The following is a 19,051-nucleotide window of genomic DNA, read 5'->3' on the forward strand; positions in this document are numbered from 1 at the left end:
TTCTGATTCTGATTTAAAATCTAAGGGGCAGGGAGATTACTTTTAAAGAAGTACACTTAGATGGTTTGTAGCCTTTAATACTTTCTCCTTAGCGCTGCGACAGCCTTATTTCTAAGCCACCTCTCTGATCCTGTTATCTTTTACAGATAAATGTTCAGCTGTACACAAACACCTCAGAGAGCTCACACCACTCGCTAAGTGCTACATATTACCACAGCGGGGAGAAAGTCTGCACAAAGGGAAGGAAAACAGCTTCAGCAGACAGACGGGCCCTGTTGCTGTCAGCAGATACCGCTATGTGATAACTAACTGTACAGATTACTCACAACAGCCTTACTGGAACTTGTGATTTTCTAAGATCATTGGAGAATGAAGAGGTCATCCGCTGCAGCAGCTAAATAATTAGTCAAGTTTATGGATAATGCTGAGTTGAAATGTCTTGATTTGATATATTTTTTAAGTTGTAGGCTCCAGGATGACTGATTGGTCAATATGCTCTCATCCAACCAAAGCGTACACTTCACACCAAACTTGAAGCACCAACTGGAATTTAAGTTCTAATTTACATCTTTTGTTTTGGCAAACTGCAAAAAAAAAAAAAAAAAAACAAAAACACACTTAAAAGACAAAATACAGAGTAATAAAAAGTTATTTACTTCTTTTCATGGACAAGATGAAGACATTGTTACAGTTAAGTGCAATATTTTAGCAGCACAATTATTATATTTGATATAATAATTACTTGTTTTGGAGGGTTTTTAGAAATCAGCACAAGTCACGTTGGAGGGACATGAACAGCGTTGGAATCAGATCCAGCTTAGAACCAGGATTGATGATACTTTTCTTTTTTTTTTTGCCGATGGGTTCGTTGACAAATTTCCGTGCTGTCCGAAGTGAAAACATTAAAGTGCTTGTTTTGTCCAACCAATGATACAAAAACCTTTAAATATTAAATCCGCAGAAAAACAATTTAAGTGACTTGAAGAGACGGCAGCAAATTGAATTCATTTGTGAAGCTGGAACTAATAACTAAAGATGATGATGATGATGAAAATATTTGACATTTATTCCAGAATCTGAGCTGAGAATCATTCAATGGGATTGAAATCTGAATTACAGCAAATGAAACTGATTTACTGATATTGTTTGGATTGTGGTTTGGATGTAGTCGGGAGTAACAATTTCAAATTTACACTTCACAAAAGCCTTTAATTTAAAAAAAAAAAATACAGCATCTGCCATGGAAACAAATGTCTCATCACAGAGCATCTTTGATGAGTGAGGAGAGTCTCCTGAAAGCCTGTTGAAAGAATTGAAAGAAAGTCAGTTGTGCAGCATGTGTGTGTATTTTTGTTTATGTGTATATGTGTGTTTGTGTACCTCATCAATCTGCTCCGGCGTGGACTGAGAAAAGGCTGCTCTGACGTAAGGACAGGGGTCGCTGCTGTTGATCATGAAGGATCCTCCGGGAACCAGCAGCACCTTTAACGCACACAAACACGTATATGCACACAGACGACTCGAGCTACCGGCAATAATCCCACGACTTCTCTCTTTTCTTCCAGTTTTTACACAACTGATCTTTTCATGTGTCGAAGGTCAGACAGAGAATAAAAAGTTCATTAATCCTCTTTGTGAGAACAGAACCGGTCTTTGTTTGAAGCTTTTGCGTTACGTGAGCACCAGCTGTAGTGAGCCTCGAGCTAATGGAACGACAGACAGTGAATCAAGTTTCATTCAACAACAGCAGCTGGAAAAATATCGTTTTATTTTTACATAAAGCACAAACACCTCTTGATTCCATCATCTTTAGCATTGATGACTCTCTTACATTTTGTTGTCTGCCAGACCTCTTTACTCCCTTTGCCACTGATTAGCAACGATATGCAAACCAACCACTTTTCTTTTCTGTATTTACATATGGTTCCCTCCCTATCCTTTGGCCGTCTGTGTAAAACGTTCTACTCTGCCAACACTCTGGGTCAGCTTACTTTAACAGACTCCCTTTTTGTGTTGGTAAGCCCACCATATGCCAGAATACCAATTAAACACTCCACTACAGCAAACTTGGGATGAGGACGATGAGTGAATTTCCTTCAAAGCAGTCTTGTGGTGCAGTAACACACTGCTCCCGGTGCTCCTGCCACATCTGGAACACTCTGTCAGTCCCCTTGTGACCACTTACAGGTGCACATTCGTGATTTATGTCGACGATCGCCACTGGCTGCACCAACACAATCATCACTTCCTATCCACCCTATTTGCCAGATTTTGTCTCCCCCGTAACACAGCGAAGGAGATCCATAATGCGCCGCAGAAGGTGTTTGACATGTTTACAGAACAGGATTTCCAAGCATTGCAGGAGCACTGTGAGCGGTGTATCGCTGCACAAGGCGTTACAGCTTCTTAGAGGCACAGTCTCTGAGCTTCTTGTTTGCATCTTGTATTACCATTCGCCCCATTTCTCTTGGGAAGTGAGTATACCACTACGAATATCATCCAGAAGACGTCTGTCTGACAATTTGCATGTTTATTTCCATATTTAAACAACATCCTGTCTGCCTCCTCTCTACCAGGACCAGCCTTTTCCACTCCACCGTCGACCGTGGCTCTTCAGATCAGGTATAAACGCTCTGATTTTGTTGAGGTCTGACAGATTTTAAACCATCCCTAAAGGCATTTGCTACAGCTTTGAAACATGGTGTAGATGAAGCACAATCTCGAATTCTAGTTGTGAATTTACTTCAGTATTAAGTCTCCATTATTCCTCCTCTGTTAGCACCAACAACACGCAGGACTTTCTTCATTATCTGCCGTGTGAAGGCTTTACGTGTTCAAGATTCAGAGGAGCCTGTGCAGAGACCTTGGAAAAGCCTGATTGTACCCACTCTTATTTATACATGGCTAATCAGCTATTCCTTCTCAGGGATTTACAGACGCTCAGTGTGTGTGTCTGTTGGTGTAGGAGGGAAAACACTCACAAAGCGCACAATGGCTGCTTTACATGCACCATCCTACACTCTATTCAGACACAAACCCTACTTCGGCCCTGGTGCAAACCATCTCATCTCAAAGAGACGCACAAAACCGAGAGACTCCTCTGGACTCCCTGCTTTCAGCACATTGGAGTGCAGCAAGTATGTGAAAAAGTGAAGCGAGCAGAGTTGAATCATGAACGAGGACAACGGTGTTGAGTTTTGACTAGATGACTGAGGTGTGTGTTTGTGCGTACTGACCTCTTTCTCCAAAGCTTTCTCCATAATGAGCTGCTGGGTGTCGGCAATGCCCCTCAGCTTCATCCACAGGAACATGCCTGCAGATGGGCTGTGCCAATCCGCCAGATCTACACAAAGACACATGAGGAGAATAAATAAAGCTTGGGTGTGTGCTTAATGACTCATAAGAGGATTTTACTTCTGTGGTTTCTCAAAATGTTTTGGTTGCTTGACAATAACTGGAGAAGACATGCAGTCTGTTAAGTAGATTACAAGTTTAGCTACCATTTGCAGGAGCCTCAAAATCTGACAGTTTGGGTCACTAAATGAGGAGGTGTCGGCAGTTGTGTAAAAAAGTATCCAAAAATCTCACCACATTTACCACAGAGCTACTAAGTGTGTCAATTAGACCTGCTAATAGATTAATTGATTATGATCGATTAGCTAGGTTTAGTAATTTTTTAAAGAAAAAAATCTTAATTCTTTGACTCCAGCTTCTTAAATGTGGATGTTTTCATGTTTCTTTCCTCCTTTATGAGAGTAAACTGAACATCTTTAGGACGTGGCCAAAACAGCTTATCAACATTTTTCACCATTTCTGACATTTTATCGATCAAACAACAAGTCGGTTTATTCAGAAAATAATTGACAGATTGATCGAAAATGAAAATATTTGTAAGTTGGAACATTAGCATCAGTAAATTTTACATTTATGAACATTTTTGTGCGTTTTTCTAATTGTCAGGGATGGTGCAACGTGATAATAAGTAAATGTCCGCTATTCAAATGTACTCCTTGTTATTAGGGTTTTAACAATTCTGAAACCAAAACCAAATATGCAACATGATGTTTACTATTATTATTGTTAGCAGAAATATATATTGCATCCTTTTGCATGCACTTGAAATTCAAAACAGAGAACCACTGATCCATTATCACTAGACAGCACTACTGGTGTTCATGAACTCCACACTGAAAACGGATGGATTTTACTCTTGGTTAGATCTTACTTAGGAAACCAATTTTGGTTTGTTTGAGTCAATAACATGCTACAAAATGATAATTCAAAACATAAAGGTAACTGCTGTGTGTTTCTCTACTCCCACAAACCTTTGAGCCACTTGTCTGCGGAGCTGACCATTGCATCACGTTGTTTCCTGTAAAACTCAATCACACTGCAAGGAACAAAGAAAACCGTTTCATTCATTCAGCGCTGCAGCGAGTTTTTGTCTTATTTTCTGTAGGCATCACAACAGGATCTAACGCTGCTCTTAACCCGTCAAACCAGTCGTGCGAGACGTGACGGACCTGTCTATGTGCTGGAGGAAACCTTCTTGTCCCCAGCTGTGCAGCAACTGAGACACCATGAGCTGAAAGGAAGCAGGAGACCCCGGTTATATAATCACTCCTGACAGCGAGGAAGCAAATTATTTTTCTGTAAAATGACTGTACAGCAGATAACCTGCCTTCAGAATCATAATTCTATTATTCCAACATGCCTTTTCCACAGGGCGTTTGCGAGTCTAATTGTAATCACTTTGCACAAGCATAGCTGTCATTGAAATGTTTCCTAAAGTTCCTGTCAACGTTTTTTGTCCAGATTAGATAAAATGCAGAGGTGAGGATTTAATCAGAGGAGGACAGCAGCAGATTCTCTTTTGATCCTAATTAATCCTCCACGTCTTTCTTAATAAAACCTCCTCTGCAGCTGCTGCTAATCCAGAGACACCAGGCAGCCCTACTTATCTTTGGCTGTGGCTTATCGCCACTCGGTTTGAGCTTGTGTCGGAGCAAATCAGGCATTCCTGATGGGTTTGAACAGAGGCAGGGAAGGTATGCAAGTCTGTGGTGACTCTGCTCACAAATATTCTTCATTGTTGGCACTCTGTGTAGCGACTCAGCATAACTGAGCTGCCCCGTTTTGAGGTTTGAATAGGGCTGTACTGTCAACAGCACATTCACATGATTCTTTTGGTTCTTTAGGCACATTTAGGACAAATATCAAACAACAACAGAATGCAGGAACGTGCTTATGTGGATTTAGCAGAGTGACAGTGAAAAGTGGAGGATGCGGTGGTGTAAAATCAAAGTTTCATCCACCTGTGTGAAGGTGCTGGTGTGCATTGTGGAGGCCTGGATGTGCAGCACCACCCTGTCTACCAGCGGTTTGGGACCAGTCACGAAGCCGATCCTCAACCTAAAACAAACACACACAGTCGAGTGATCAGAGACGGAAACATGCTGGTGCAGCTGTGCATAAAACTTACAGTGAAATATTAACTTCACTCTTAAACCTATAAAACTGGGCCTGTTGAACATAAGCACACTTTGTTCTGCTGTTTGTGACTCTATGTCCTGTTTTTACAGATTGTGTAAGTTTTTTGTGTTGCCTGTTCCTCTGGTGTTCTTTTACTCAAGAAATATTTATGTATTGATGATGCTGAACATTTTTACCGTGGGTTACGACTTTAAATTACATATTTAAGACACGTAGGCGACATGTCTGCCTACTGTATGTCTTGTTTTTGTAGACATTGTGCAAAGCAAGGCTGCAACGATTAATCATTTAGTCAATTAATCATGAACTGTAGATAATAAATTAATCAATCAGAGTCAGTTTTAAAAGGAATAAAAACTAAATTCTCTGATTTCAGCTTCTTAAATATACAAATGTTATAGTTTCTTTACTCCTCCATAACAGTAAACTGAATGTCTTTGGGTTGTGGACAAAGCAAGACTTTTAGGGTGTCATCTTGGGTGTTGGGGAACATTTTTTCACCATTTTCTCACATTTAATGGAGAAAACAACTTAGCAATCGATGAAAACAGTGGGTAGTTGCAGCCCTAGTAGACACTGCTCAGGATGTTTATGTTCTTTGCGTACACTCAAACATCAGCTCAGTTCTGCCGGGAGTTGGACAAGTAGCACACGATTAAACCACACACTGCCCTGTTCACATGTCAGGTCCAGACTTGTTGGGGCACATCAATAAAATCTCAACAGGCACGCAAAGATTCAGACGCTCACCCTGAAGACAGGATCTTAGAGAAAGAGTCCGTCCTGATGATCCTCCCATCAACATCCATGGAGAGAAACGTGGGAGCCCACGGCTGCCACGAAAACAAACAGGACATTAATTATTGTTTAAATCAGATTATAAAGTACCAGCAAGGAGGTAGCTGAGTCATTTTCTTATTTAAAATAAAGAAGTAACTTTCTTGACAAACAGAGGAGGTGGTTGAACTCTGTACCTTTTCAAACTGCAGGAAGTAGTACGGGTCGTCCTCGATGATGAGCATGTCGTACTGTCTGGCCAGCTATTAAAAAGACAGGAGGTTGTAATTGAAAATGACAAGAGTGAATCTGCAGGGAAATCAGCTTCACAACAAGGTCTAATTAGAAGAGTCAGCGCTTCACTGGCTGCTTTCCAGAAAACTGACTGAAGAGAGTTTCAGAGCGAATCAGGAAATCTGCAGAGTTCGCACGTATTTATCTCAGAAATGAAAAGCTTGTGTCCTCGCTTTACGGCACAGAAGAGGAGACGAACCTCGTACACTTCCCTTTTCCTCTCAACCGTCATGGAGGCACCGGTTGGGTTTCCTCCGTTGGGGATGGTGTAGAGGATTTTGGGAGCGGTGCTGCCGGGCTTGTGGACTTCTGACGGGTCCCACCGAGACAAAACCTCCTTCAGGCCTGCAGGTATCATGCCGTGCTGGTCGCTGGGAACGTTTATTAGGTTGCACCCGAGTGGCTGAAGCTGCAGAGGAGAAGAGAAAGTTAGACAGTCACAGCAGCTTGAGTAAATATCAGTTTGTGTTGTTTTGAAGGGAAATGCTCTCACCGCTGCAAGTGTCCCCGAATATGTGGGTGCATCCAGGAGAACGTTGTCTCCGGGGTTGACCAGCATCTCAAACACCTGGAACCCAAAAGTAAGTGAACAGAAGATTCAGAAACAAGGAGGCATAAAGGGCAGAAATGTAATCTATTTATTTATTTATGTTTACTGCACAAACTCTATTTTGTTTATTAATAAAAAAGAAATGATTTGCTGTAAATGTGGATGATGCAAAAAGACTGAGCTATGTATTCTCAGACTAAATATTTAGGTTTGGCTGAAGAAAGCCTGGCACATGGTTTGTAAATTGCAAAGAGTCCTGAACTAATACAAATGAAATCTATAAAAAAAAGAAAAGGAAACGAAAATTATTATTTGTGTAAAAGGCTAAAGTTGTATTGGGTGAACATTAAAGCTAACACTGGAGACAAAAAGGATTAAATCAGATGTATCATTATAGAACAACATAGACGGAACTCTTTGGCTGCACCACACAGCAACACCCTGAGAAATCAACACAATCAATGAAGAGAAACTACACAAACATCTGCACTGCATCTGGTGGAGTCGGTACCTTACAAAGCCCCTCTTGGCTCCCCGTCGTCACACACATGTCCATCTGACCCTTGTCGGGGCTGTAGCTGGCGGTCGGGGGGTTGTGGAGGTCCTTCTGAAGGTTCTTCATCCATGTCACCAGCTCGGGTATCCTACACAGGGACGAGTTCACACATTACTAAATCTGTTATCTTTTATATTAAAGACAGAAGCATTAGAACAGGACTTCATCACTATAAAGATGTACGACAAACACGCAGTTTAAGGAAGCTTCTGAATGGGCTGCTGTCTGATGTTGTGGTAATTATCTTCAATAGGGATTGTGAAAGAATTTCTGTGGACCAAAGAGTCGATCTGACTTCATTAATGATGCTGATGACAGGAGAAAACACAGAATTAGGACAAGAAGGATATGTTTTCTACCATGGCATCTCTGATTCTTCTTGATCAAACTCCTAATCAGCATATCCTTCTGCTGTTTAATACTTGGGTCTTCTGAGTTTTCTTGGCACAAGTCTTACATCTACATGCTTCTACCTGCTCACAACAATGTCCATCACAGCACTAGCCATTACAGCTGTAAAAGAAGAAGAAGAAGAAGAAGAAGAAGAAGAAGAAGAGAACACTGCACAATATGCTACTGCTCATGTAGCTTCATTAAAAGGTAAAAAAGAAAAAAAGAACAACAACCAAAAAACACAACAGCTACAAACTTTGATTTACATAAAGGAACGTGTAGGTAAATGACACTATAAATTTAATGTCCACACACATCTTCAAATGTCTGCACACACCTACTCATTCAAGTGTTTTTCTATATTTTTACTATTTCCCAGAACAGTAGTGAAGGCATCAAAATGATCAAATAACACAAATGTTCTATATTTCCAAACCCTGAAATTGGCCACTGTTTTTGACGATAGCTGCTCTTTGCCTTGTTTGCTGCATAATTCTACATTTCTTCAGTGTTTTTCTACAGCTGAGAAAATAATAGAAACCAAGAAAAAACATTGAATGAGTGGATTTTTTGATTGGCAGTGTATTATCAGCGATCACTTAACAAACTCTGCAAAACAGGTAAAAAGCACTTCCACTGTCTGTTGTAGCTAAAAGATAAGATATGCTTTTCTTTTTCTTTTTTCAAGTCTTTCATGTCCAGACTTTCCAACTATTTCTCTTTAACTACTGCTGTTGAAGACCACATGAGTGACACTTTTTCTGCACAGAGATTTCACTCTCTGCTATTCAGGACAAGCTCTGTATTTAATTCCTTATCAAAATATTTAAGTGCAATCCCAGTTAGGCTGATAAGGCTGAAATCACAACTACATTTCAATGTCTCTGCTCATGTTGTGGAAAATGTCCTTAAGAAATAATTGACCCCCGAGTTAATCTCTCACCCACTGGACGCAGAGTACTGCAGGGCTCTCTTCATCGCCGTCTCGTCGAAGGTGATTGTTTGTCCGTTCTTCACCTGGATGGACGCAGATTGGAAGGGGAAGGTGTTTGGGTTCGGAGCTCCTCCAGCCAAAGAGATCAGGGACGGAGGCGACCGCTGCTGCAGCTCAGCTTTATTCACGAGCAGACAAAGAAGATTCTGGGGTTTCTTTCAAGTAATAGAAACCCAGCACAGAAATCATAACACAACGAGCTGTGGCATAAACCTTCCATTGGGTGCTGGTCTAATAAACTTGTTATGCACTGTATATGTCTCGTCATTGATTCAGTCATCAATCAAAATTGATTTAATCTGAAAAACTTTGCTTATGGTGTCAAATATTGCTATTTGATAAAAATTTGATTAATTAATTACAGAGCCACTAATTGTCTCGATTTTCTTTTTTTTTTAATTGCATCCCACCACTAGTAAAAATGAATGTGTTAAACTAAAGGTTAACTAATTATTTAGTCAAGCAAATGTCAGGAAAAAGGTCCAAAACCCAAAGATCGACAGTTTGATATCGCATAAGACAAAGACAAGTTGCAAATCCCCTCAGATGAGAAGCTGAATCTATGGATTGTTTGGTATTTTTGCATGAAAAATAACTTAAACAATGAGTCTTTAATCAAAACAGCTGCTGTAATCTTCTGCTGATCGACTGATTAATCATTTACATGATAGTTTAGTTAAAATTATTACAGTCAGGTAGACTTGCAGCTACAAAACTGCAGAAACTGAATGGGAAGAGGGATTTTACAGTTAACTTTGCCTCAGGATGCTCGAGCTGGATCACACAACTTTGCCACTTTTCTGTCCATTAAAGCCACTTATACAACATGAATCATTCCGCAAAATAAAATGTGATCATAAACAGATGTGGGTTAATGTGTAACTTTTCTAAGCTTGTTATGTAAAGAAATACTCACTCAGCATCCTGATAGCTGAAGGCTTTCTGGCTGCACTCACAGCGGTCAGAAATCTGGCGTAATTCATGACTCCTGCCAAAACAGAACATCAGAAATAGTAGTTTCTCCTTCAGTAGAGACACTAGGCTTATCTATTCAGTCAGTTTCCACTCATAAGTTACACTGCAATTTGCACTAGTGGCATAAACGTTAACTATTAAGTATTTTCTTAAAAGGCAGCATGACAGAAGAATATTTGACACTTTCTGCACTCAGACTTTAAGGTTCAGTTTAGTTACACGTGTGTTAAATAGCCTGTACTTTAAAGTTAAAGAAAAACAACACAATTTGGGGTTAAAGTGAGCTGACAACAGCACAAGCAGGGACACACACACACTGCGGGACTCTCCGCGCAACAGGTCGACATATATTACACCAATAAATATCGTAAACTCAGCTGTAGTTACGTTCGTGACTCGACCACGCTCAGCTGTGTAACTGACCTTTTCTATGTGGCTCAACCATCGCGGGGGCTGCTGGTTAATGTAGTTCCTTAAAACGGGGGTCCTGCAGCGATTGGCGGCGGCGTTCGTTATCTGAACTACATTACCCGAGGTGTAAAACAAGAACACAATTAACACTTCCGAAACAACTTCGTTTTGAGTTTTGGCACTCTGTTGTTTAAGTCTGTATCACAAAACAGTTCGCAGTGGAAAAAAATGGCTGTGAATCCTTACCGTTCCAACGTGTTGCGCTTCTGTTTTCCCCGTTAGGAGACAGTGGACACTTTATGTCAGCACAAACCGGATATGACCGAAAACGACGAAGAAGAAGAACTTCCGTGTTGTTAGCTTAGCCTAGCAGGTCGTGCTGTCCGCGACTTGCCGTGAAGCTTTAGTCAGTTAATGTGTAAATGCTGTGGTTTTACAGGCGGTGTTGCAACTTTTTCACGCAGACTGGTAACTCAATTTTTTTTCTTTGCAGTGGTGTTTCTATCTGTAGCTGCAGACAATAAATACATGCTAGCAAATGTAGCTAAATATGATAGCTTCCACTTAAGTTAAAGCGTCGCACATTTAAAAGTGGTAACGAGATCACATTTGTGTACCAAAAATAAACAAGCATATATATATGTAGTATTAAAGCAACAACAGCCACCTTTATCATTCTAAATATTCTCTTTTGCAGGTGCACAGGCAGTTAAGAGTGACTGGGTTATTTTAATCCAATCAAACTTTTGAAGTTTGTGCTATGTAGAGCTGCACACCGGCTGTCTTCTCCTTTGTTGTGACATTTCTGTTGATTCAATGGGGAAAAGGAAAGACATGATTCACCCCAGGTTTCTCGGTGAGTACACAAGACTGCTGACATTCAATTGTGCATTTGAAGCTATTGTTATGGTTTTTTTTGTGCCGACATAAACTCACAATTCTCTGTTTGTGAGTTGGACTTGCTGATCCAGTATTTAGTCAGATTATAATGTGTTTATTGGTATTTATTTGTGCTTTCTCTGCAGGTGAAAGTGGCTCTAGTCTGCACAGCGTTCACAAGCGGAAACACAAAAAACACAAGAAGCACAAGAGGAAACATCACAGCTTTGCCGAGGCCCCTGAGCCTGAGCCTGTCATAGTCCCTCGACCTCCTTCGCAGCTCCGGCTCAAGATCAAGCTCGGAGGACAGACGCTGGGGACCAAAAGGTGAGCTGTTTGTTCCAGGCTTCAATGTCAGTGATCAGTTTGGCCAATACACACCAGTCACCCAATGATTTATCCTGTGCACCAGTGTTCCCACCTTCACCGTCCATCCTGGTGTGGCTCGTCCTCCATCACCACTGATGATCATTGATAATGATGTTGATGATGATGACGATGACGACGACGAAGATGATGATGACGACGATGAGCCCTCTGTGCCCCTGGAGCAGTATCGGGCCTGGCTGGGTAAATTAAAAATGCACCTTGTAGACATATATTGGATGTACGTTTTATAATCTAACATAAGAGAACTCATTATCTGAGCTTCAGTAAGTTTTAGTGGTTTTGCATGGCACATGTCTCCAACCTGGGGGTCCAAAGAAAAAATCAGAAGGATCACACGATGAAGAGGCAAGAAACATTTTCTGTAACACAAAGGAGGGTTTGTGGTTTTATGATATATGTTTATGTCTGCTTTCTCTTGTAAAATGCTGTCTCAGTAGTCATCTGTTTGGTGAACTGCTCATCACTCATGTACTTTGTTTTTAAGTGGTTGCCACAAAAAAAACCCCAAAAAAACTAGCCATTGCTGTGGGGAAATGAGTAGACACCAGTGGGTAAATTAGATATTAAATCTGTAGAGCATTCATTTAAAAAGAAACAAATATTCAAATAGTTAGTACATCAACATATAACTAATTGGAAACAGTTTGGACAGTCAGTGGCCAAATATTTTTTTATTCCACCATGTCAGTAGTAAAGATTAGCAGCCTTTCTTTGTTATATGTGATTGTCAACTAAATGTTTTTTGACCTAAACAAGCGAGTTGGTGGCACGTGGATAGGGAAACTACAAAAATGCATCTTCACTATTTTCTGATGTTTTTTAAGAGAAACAATTAATTGGTGTCATCCCTACATAAGTTGTAGTTTTGGAGGTCAAATTTGGTAAACACATTGTGATGTCTATTTTGAGATTTATTTTTGTGCAAATTGCCATTAAGGGGAGTTTCTAACAACACCCAGTGAATGTGAAAGGAAACTGTTAGGATTATCTATCGTATATTAGTGTAGAATTTTCTATTATCTTGTTCATCTCGTATCAGATGAAGACAGTAATCTGGCCACATCCCCTATGCCAGACATGGATTCAGACTCCATGCTGGGCGGGCCCGTGGACGAGGAGGAGAGGTGGCTGGACGCTCTGGAGAAGGGGGAGCTCGACGACAACGGGGAGCTAAAGAAGGAGATCGACGAGTCTCTGCTTACTGCCAGACAGGTGAGGAAGAGAGACAGTGTAACTAGATGAATGCAAAGGGCTTTGGAGCAACAACAAAAAAAAAGGTCAATTCAACACAACAGAGAAGGCATCTACACATGAAATACTTTTTACACGAGTCAATGTGAGCAGACTTATACGACCTGTGCATGATGTTTCATGGAAGAAACGCTTTCAAAACTTGAAATCAGTGTTGTGGTCAGACATTGCTTAATGTAACTTTCAATGTGTTTTAATGTTACTCTTCAGAAAGCCCTGCTACACAAGCAGCAGAGTCAGCCTCTCCTGGAGCTCCCCATGGGCTACAAGGAGAAAGAGATGACTGCAGAGATGATGCAGAAGCGGGAGGAGCGCGCCCGAAAGAGACGTCTGCAGGCCGCCAAAAAAGCTGAAGAGAACAAGAACCAGACGATAGAGAGACTGACAAAAACCAGCAAGGCCAAGATCAAAAGCATGAGAGAGAAGAAGTCCAAGCAGAATCAGTGTCCCATGGTTCGGTACAGCGACTCTGCACAGGGACTGGCCATCAGCTTCCCCACAGGGGTCCCTGCTCCGGCCCCGACTTCTCCCTGTCCTCCACCTCCGGCCCCGGTGAGCTGCGGTGTGAGCGGCTGCACCAACCTCAAGAAGTACTCCTGCTCAAAGACCGGAGTTCCTCTCTGCAGCCTCGAGTGTTACAAGAGGAACCTGCTGCTGGTGCAGAGCGCAGCTTGAACCTCCAAACGGGGATATCGTGCAGGACGGGGGTTCTTTTTGTAAGACACTGGGATGTGATGATGGTGCAAACAAGTGGTCATAAAACTTGGTGAAATTGATGCACCTTGGACACAAATACGGTGGGTATGTTTGGAACTGTGCACAGAAATCCATGATTCCATGTGCAGTGGGGGGCGACGACGTTTTTTCTTTTAAATCATGTCTTCTGTTGTGTTTGTAGCTGTGTCATAATCAGTTCATTGCAGTGATACTCAACAATTCAATTATGTACAAGATAAAAATGATCAACATATGTGAACCAGTAAATTAAACATTATTCAGTATTTATAATTTCTAGAGCAGCTCATTATAAAAAATACTTGTTTCAACTATTTTGCTAATAATGTAAAAAAGATTTGGCAGAATACATCAACAGCAATTAAATTTGTCCTGAAACAAAAGAGAAACTGGATAACATTTTAATAATGTCCATTTATGCAACAAATGACTCCATTTCCATATAAAACTGTACAAAATTTAAATTAAGTAACAATGAACGCTTTTGCTTCACTGCATAAAATGTGTGAAAAATATCAAGACAGCCTTTTTAGCTGTGTCAGCACAGAGATGTATGCAGCAGCAGCATCATCATTTTTATTGGTCCACTGAGTGAACTTTACGGCAGCTGCTTTTACCGAAAGGTCTGGTCTGCTCTTAAGAGACGTGTCTGAGGTATTCACTGACTGAGTGGCATTTCATGTGCACAAACACACACATAAACAAGGCACAAAAACGTCCAGGTTTAACGTTGAGGTCAGCAGTGAGAATGCCATTACCGTCCTCACTGCTCAAAGCCTCAATCACACTCTGCTCTGCAGAACATCATGTGGAAAATTGAGGCCTGTGTAGGTAAGAAAAAAGGCTCTGTGCAGTCCGCCGTTAGATTATCCCTCAGAAACTGAGCAGCAAGCATAAAATCCCTACATCTACTCTCAGATGCTTCTGACGAGCATCACAGTTTGAGCTATTTTCCTGAGAATGCGACTGATGTTTTATACTGATTATTATTATCAGTTAAAGAAATCTTGGGTTCATTGCTGCCAACGAGCTGAGGAGAGGATGATGCATCATAATGCCAAACCAAAGGAGAGTCTGAAGGCCATCTCGACAGGAACCTCTGCCACCGAGTCATGGAAGCACACGTAGAACTCCTGAGGAACGGGCTCCAGCAGCATCCGCCTGAAAGTTCAAGAAAATGAGAGTGGAGCATGAGAACAAGAGAACGATACATCTTCAAACTGATGGAGGTGAATGTCCAGCAACGTGAAAGAGAAATAAACAGGCAGCAAGTAGAATAAACTTCTTTTTACAAATAGACCAAAAAAAAAAGAGTTAATTCATTACACAGTTGTTCCTGCATGACTCCTTCAAATCCATATTTTAATTCCATCTTTGGTCCTCATTATTTCTCCACTTTGACTTCCTAAACTAGAAGTCTCTCCCAGGATAGACAGAAAGCACCATTAGTAGATTCAGCATGAAGAGTTTTCCTTCCCTCCCTGTTTCAGAGAGCACATTCTCCAATGCTTCCTATTCATTTAAGTCATAAAACAGCAGAGTGAAAGGAAAAAAGAATTACTACTGTTTTTAAATGCCCCATTCTAAGAGGAAACACAGATGTCGCGGCTGCAAATGTATCCTATCCTTAAGTATTATTCTTGATTGCAGTTTTATTTTGTGTGTGCGGCTCAAGGATCATTCTAGGTTAATGCAGAATGTGTCTGAACCCACAAATGCTTCTGCTGCAGCAGAACTAAATCCTAGCAGGCCTGTATTTCCACAGTCTTCATTACTGGTGTCTGCTGTTTTACATTTAAAGCTTGTGGACAAAAAATTCATCAAAGTGTGACGTACCCTATGACCCAGTAAGTCATGGTGGGAGCTGGCTTCCTCTGGTCGGTCCAGTTCTCCGGTTTACACTGAAACAGAACCCCGTGTTCTTTGACTGGACCGAGGCCCCAGCCACCGCTCTGAGGCCTGTCTGCTGCACGACGGCCCTGCGGGAAAGAAAATGACACAAATGATCTCTTGATTAACTCTTTACAATGATGCACTGAGGGCTGTTTTCCACCGACAGCAACATAGAAGACCGACGTCCTACAGAGAGGCGGATAAGTGAGAAAAACAAGAATCATGATGAGCTGCAGTGGAGCAGCAGATGTGGCTTTACAGCAGATTACTGTTGCTGCTTCAGGCGTATCCAGCTTACAGTCTTTATGGGATACGCAGTATTTGTGAAATGTGAGAGGTGGATCCTCCTCGCAGCAAAACCTACGATGTACCCATGTTCATACTGGTAGACATTTTTCCCAGAAATGATTGACTCTTAACCTTTGTTTGCTCTCCTACCCCTGATTCCTGTATGCTGGAGAGGGTAGAGTTTATGTTTCCCTCCTCATCTCATCAGCTTATCTAATGCACTGGATTTTAGAGGCAACACCAATGCAGATATTTCAGAGTAAAAAAACATCCATTTTATTTCTTTTATGACAGAGTTTAGTTAAGTTGTCCTGATCGCTGTGCTCTCAGATGGACAAACTACGTAAAATCACCTCAAACATACAGTGTTTCTGGTATTTTGATACTGCAATTTCTTTTCACTATCAGTCAACAATTACACCATTATTTTATATAATTTTGAAAGTTTGACTTCCATGTCTTGGTTTTGGTCTCAACCCAATTTCACTCAGAAGTCTTGGTTCAGACCTGAAACAGAATCTGGTCTTGAGCTGACCTTAGGTGACCTTTACACCACCTCTAGCTATCACATGCTGAATCCCTCCAACGGTGTGGACTTTGTAATTAGATTCAGTCTAAAGTTGTGACCATGTTAATTTTTAATGTCGTCTCACCCTGGCCGGCAGACTCTGCTGGAACGCGGCCCGTATGGAGAGGCAGCAGTGGTGGAAGTTGCGTATGAGCTGTGGGTGAATGGAGCCGCTGAGCTGAGCCACCTCCCTGTGAGTCGGAGCGATGAAGATTCCCTGCACGGTTTCCATCAGGACGTAGTGGAACAAAGTGTTCTCTGCGCCTGATGTTAGTCTGTCACAAACACAGGACACCGATCAGCCGGGTGGTTTGACAATGATTGACTCTATTTATGAGTGGAATTTATGCATAAAAGAAACAGATAATTCTTCATCACTGACTTCATGGTGTTATACATCTCCTCTGTCTCCCTCTCGGTTAGGGTCTTCTTCAGGGTGCCCAGGTAGAACGGGTTTGGGTGCTTCATCCTGGACGCCTGATGTAAAAGAATCAAACACAGACACTACTGAGACTGTAAAAATAAAAATGATAGCACCATGTTCAAGGGCCAATGAAATCTGCTTTTGTGCAACTTCAGGGTTACAATCTATTTCATAAAGAAAAGAACATCATCATAAAACAAGCAACCTACTGACATTTTTTTTTTATTTCTGGTTCATGGACTAGCCCCAGCTTTATCCCCCTGTGACCCCTATGCAGGTAGTTCTTGATTTTTTTGTTCGGAAAGCAAGTTTAAAATCTTTTAGTCATTGCGTGGACAAAAAATTGTTTTATCCTGATGGTTAGAAGAGTCTTTGAGGATTGCAGAAAGTGTTTAGTATAAAATAACTTTGTGGGCACAAAATGGATGTGAAGATGCATCACAATATGCATAGAAACAGGCTTCTGGGATACTTGACCACTATTTCTTCTACGATTTCTTTTAGAAAACATGTAAAACCAAACACCTGAACCCAAATGTGCCTCGGTCCTAAGTCATTTCCTAATCTTCCACCCAGTTTAACTGATGTTTGCTACTTGATTTGCCAATTTACAGGCAAAGAATCGGAATCAGAAATAAAAAATAAAAATAAAAACGACACCTGTACCTTGAAGAGGCCTCCGCTGCCTCCACTCCCATCAGACCCTCCAGATCCCATCGAGTCCCGTCGACCTCCCAGCTTCCTCGCCGAGTCCGGTGTAGAGTGTGGACTGAGCCCCGGAGCCACTGATGAACCGGACCCCGACCCAGCATCCATCTGGCCCTCGCTCCCGCTGTCCGACAGACTCCTCTGTGGGCTGGACCTCCGGGACTTCTCCCCGAACAGGCTGCGACCTCTGGAGCCCGACGAGGAGCCTTTGACGGCTCCGGCCAGCTTGCTGAGGACGGGGGACGAAGAAGTGAGGCTGTCGAGGCGGTCGCGGGCCGTGGCAGCTGGGAGGAACCAGTCGGCACAGGAGAGGCAGGGGGCAGGTGGAGCGTTGAGGCGCTCTTCAATACCTGCCTCCAACACCTCCAACTGCAACAGGGTGGCTTTCACCTGAGGACGAAAAAGATCTTTAGTGTATAATGTAGTGATCGACAGAGTTGGGTCTTTTTAAATGTGTGCACAATATGACAGGAGCCCACCTGATCCACGTAGACACAGTCTGGTCCAGGAGAACCCACAGCTGGTGAAGCACAGCCACCTGCTTCCAACAGTACACACTGCATAAAGTGCCTCTGAGGTGGAGAGGCAAAGAGATAGCAGAAAAACATAAGTTGTGGTAGATAGACGCATTGCTATGAATAGATATTATTAGATGGCATGTACAAGGACAAGCAGGAAGAGAGCGTACAGACTGAGGAGATGAGGCTGAATGATAAGAGCTGGTGAGGAACGCTCTGCTCATTGATATGACAACGAGGACAGATGGAGGACAGATTGAAAGATGAAGTTAAAAGTATATCAGCGGGCAACTGGAGGACAGACATAACAGTCATGTCTTCTGCCATCTGAAACAAAGTTTACTAAATGTTAAATTAAACTCGACAAACAAAACATCGACAAGATATATGGACTAACATAAATGTGGTGTCTGTCACTGCGGATTGCACTGGCATAAGAACAAATCTACTGTTCCACATGAAGCCACTGAAGCAGCTAAACTGACATTCCTCTGAGCATGATGCACATGTCTGTACAGGTTTGCTTCCTTTATTGCTGTTTTGTGATGTAAGAACCCATGAAAATGATCTTTTTACGGGCATTATGACAAGTTCCTGCCATTTTTAATTCATAGTTCGAACTAATAAGTCGGACCTTCTTCAGAAAGATCCTGTTGTAATGATGCAATGTTCTGCTGGGAAACCTTGGCTTCTGGGATTCATGTGCATCAAGCATTTGCAGGATGTGCTACAACAAAACCTGATCTGCCAACATCTCTGTGTCGACACCACAGGACACCACAAGAGCTCCTGTGTCCATGACCTGATGACTCAGCGCTGTTTTGGCAGAGAAAGAGGGACTTACACAATATTAGGCAGTTGGTTTTATTGTTGCGGCAGATCTGCGTAATTAACTTGAAACTACATGACACAATAAAGTGCCCGAAACCAAACAAATATTGGTGCTTCACATCA

At 41.8% G+C, this 19,051-nt stretch overlaps 3 protein-coding genes across 5 annotated transcripts in view; 1 reads left to right on the forward strand and 2 right to left on the reverse strand.

The window, feature by feature from the left end:
- Positions 1–631: 631 nt before the first annotated feature.
- On the reverse strand, positions 632–10,477 carry aadat (aminoadipate aminotransferase). 2 transcript variants are annotated; one of them, XM_008286384.1, is made up of 14 exons: positions 10,456–10,477; positions 9,974–10,045; positions 9,007–9,175; positions 7,626–7,758; positions 7,058–7,132; positions 6,764–6,973; positions 6,468–6,533; positions 6,244–6,326; positions 5,316–5,412; positions 4,524–4,585; positions 4,326–4,390; positions 3,237–3,343; positions 1,381–1,482; positions 632–1,300 (listed from the first exon to the last, which is right to left on the reverse strand). In XM_008286384.1, the coding sequence occupies exons 1-14, from the start codon at positions 10,475–10,477 to the stop codon at positions 1,259–1,261; spliced, it is 1,305 nt and encodes a 434-aa protein (XP_008284606.1). In that variant the 3' UTR covers positions 632–1,258. The 2 variants fall into 2 exon arrangements, with proteins under 2 accessions (XP_008284606.1, XP_008284607.1); XM_008286385.1 differs by lacking the exon at positions 10,456–10,477 and adding an exon at positions 10,420–10,441.
- A 145-nt stretch (positions 10,478–10,622) lies between these two features.
- On the forward strand, positions 10,623–14,081 carry ino80b (INO80 complex subunit B). 2 transcript variants are annotated; one of them, XM_008286387.1, is made up of 6 exons: positions 10,623–10,911; positions 11,141–11,299; positions 11,469–11,649; positions 11,735–11,892; positions 12,752–12,924; positions 13,174–14,081. In XM_008286387.1, exons 2-6 carry the CDS (start codon positions 11,260–11,262, stop codon positions 13,636–13,638), a joined length of 1,017 nt encoding a protein of 338 aa, XP_008284609.1. In that variant the 5' UTR covers positions 10,623–10,911; positions 11,141–11,259; the 3' UTR covers positions 13,639–14,081. The 2 variants fall into 2 exon arrangements, with proteins under 2 accessions (XP_008284609.1, XP_008284611.1); XM_008286389.1 differs by having other exon boundaries at positions 12,788–12,924.
- Positions 14,082–14,083: 2 nt separating this feature from the next.
- The window catches only part of intu (inturned planar cell polarity protein), a 23,865-nt gene continuing 18,897 nt past the window's right edge, over positions 14,084–19,051 (reverse strand). The window contains exons 12-17 of the mRNA XM_008286386.1: positions 18,059–18,151; positions 17,538–17,969; positions 16,830–16,924; positions 16,533–16,722; positions 15,535–15,677; positions 14,084–14,859 (exon numbers count right to left, since the gene is read on the reverse strand). Of these exons, the coding sequence (XP_008284608.1) occupies positions 14,748–14,859; positions 15,535–15,677; positions 16,533–16,722; positions 16,830–16,924; positions 17,538–17,969; positions 18,059–18,151 (1,065 nt within the window). The 3' untranslated portion in view covers positions 14,084–14,747. The remainder of the gene's footprint in view (positions 14,860–15,534; positions 15,678–16,532; positions 16,723–16,829; positions 16,925–17,537; positions 17,970–18,058; positions 18,152–19,051) is intronic.

This window comes from Stegastes partitus, unplaced genomic scaffold (genome assembly GCF_000690725.1).
Source record: "Stegastes partitus isolate 25-593 unplaced genomic scaffold, Stegastes_partitus-1.0.2 Scaffold453, whole genome shotgun sequence".
NCBI classification, from domain to species: Eukaryota; Metazoa; Chordata; class Actinopteri; family Pomacentridae; genus Stegastes; species Stegastes partitus.

Bases quoted from the DNA above. Each gene is read 5' to 3' on its own strand.
- aadat (XM_008286384.1), bottom strand. From the start codon at position 10,477: ATGGTTGAGCCACATAGAAAAG. The intron at 5,413-6,243 runs GTGAGCGTCTGA...TGTTTGTTTTAG, and splicing joins TCTAAGATCCTGTCTTCAGG to GTTGAGGATCGGCTTCGTGA. The intron at 3,344-4,325 runs GTTTGTGGGAGT...GTCTTTGTGTAG, and splicing joins CGCAGACAAGTGGCTCAAAG to ATCTGGCGGATTGGCACAGC.
- ino80b (XM_008286387.1), top strand. From the start codon at position 11,260: ATGGGGAAAAGGAAAGACATGATTCACCCCAGGTTTCTCG. The intron at 11,650-11,734 runs GTGAGCTGTTTG...CCTGTGCACCAG, and splicing joins CAGACGCTGGGGACCAAAAG to TGTTCCCACCTTCACCGTCC. The intron at 11,893-12,751 runs GTAAATTAAAAA...ATCTCGTATCAG, and splicing joins GCAGTATCGGGCCTGGCTGG to ATGAAGACAGTAATCTGGCC.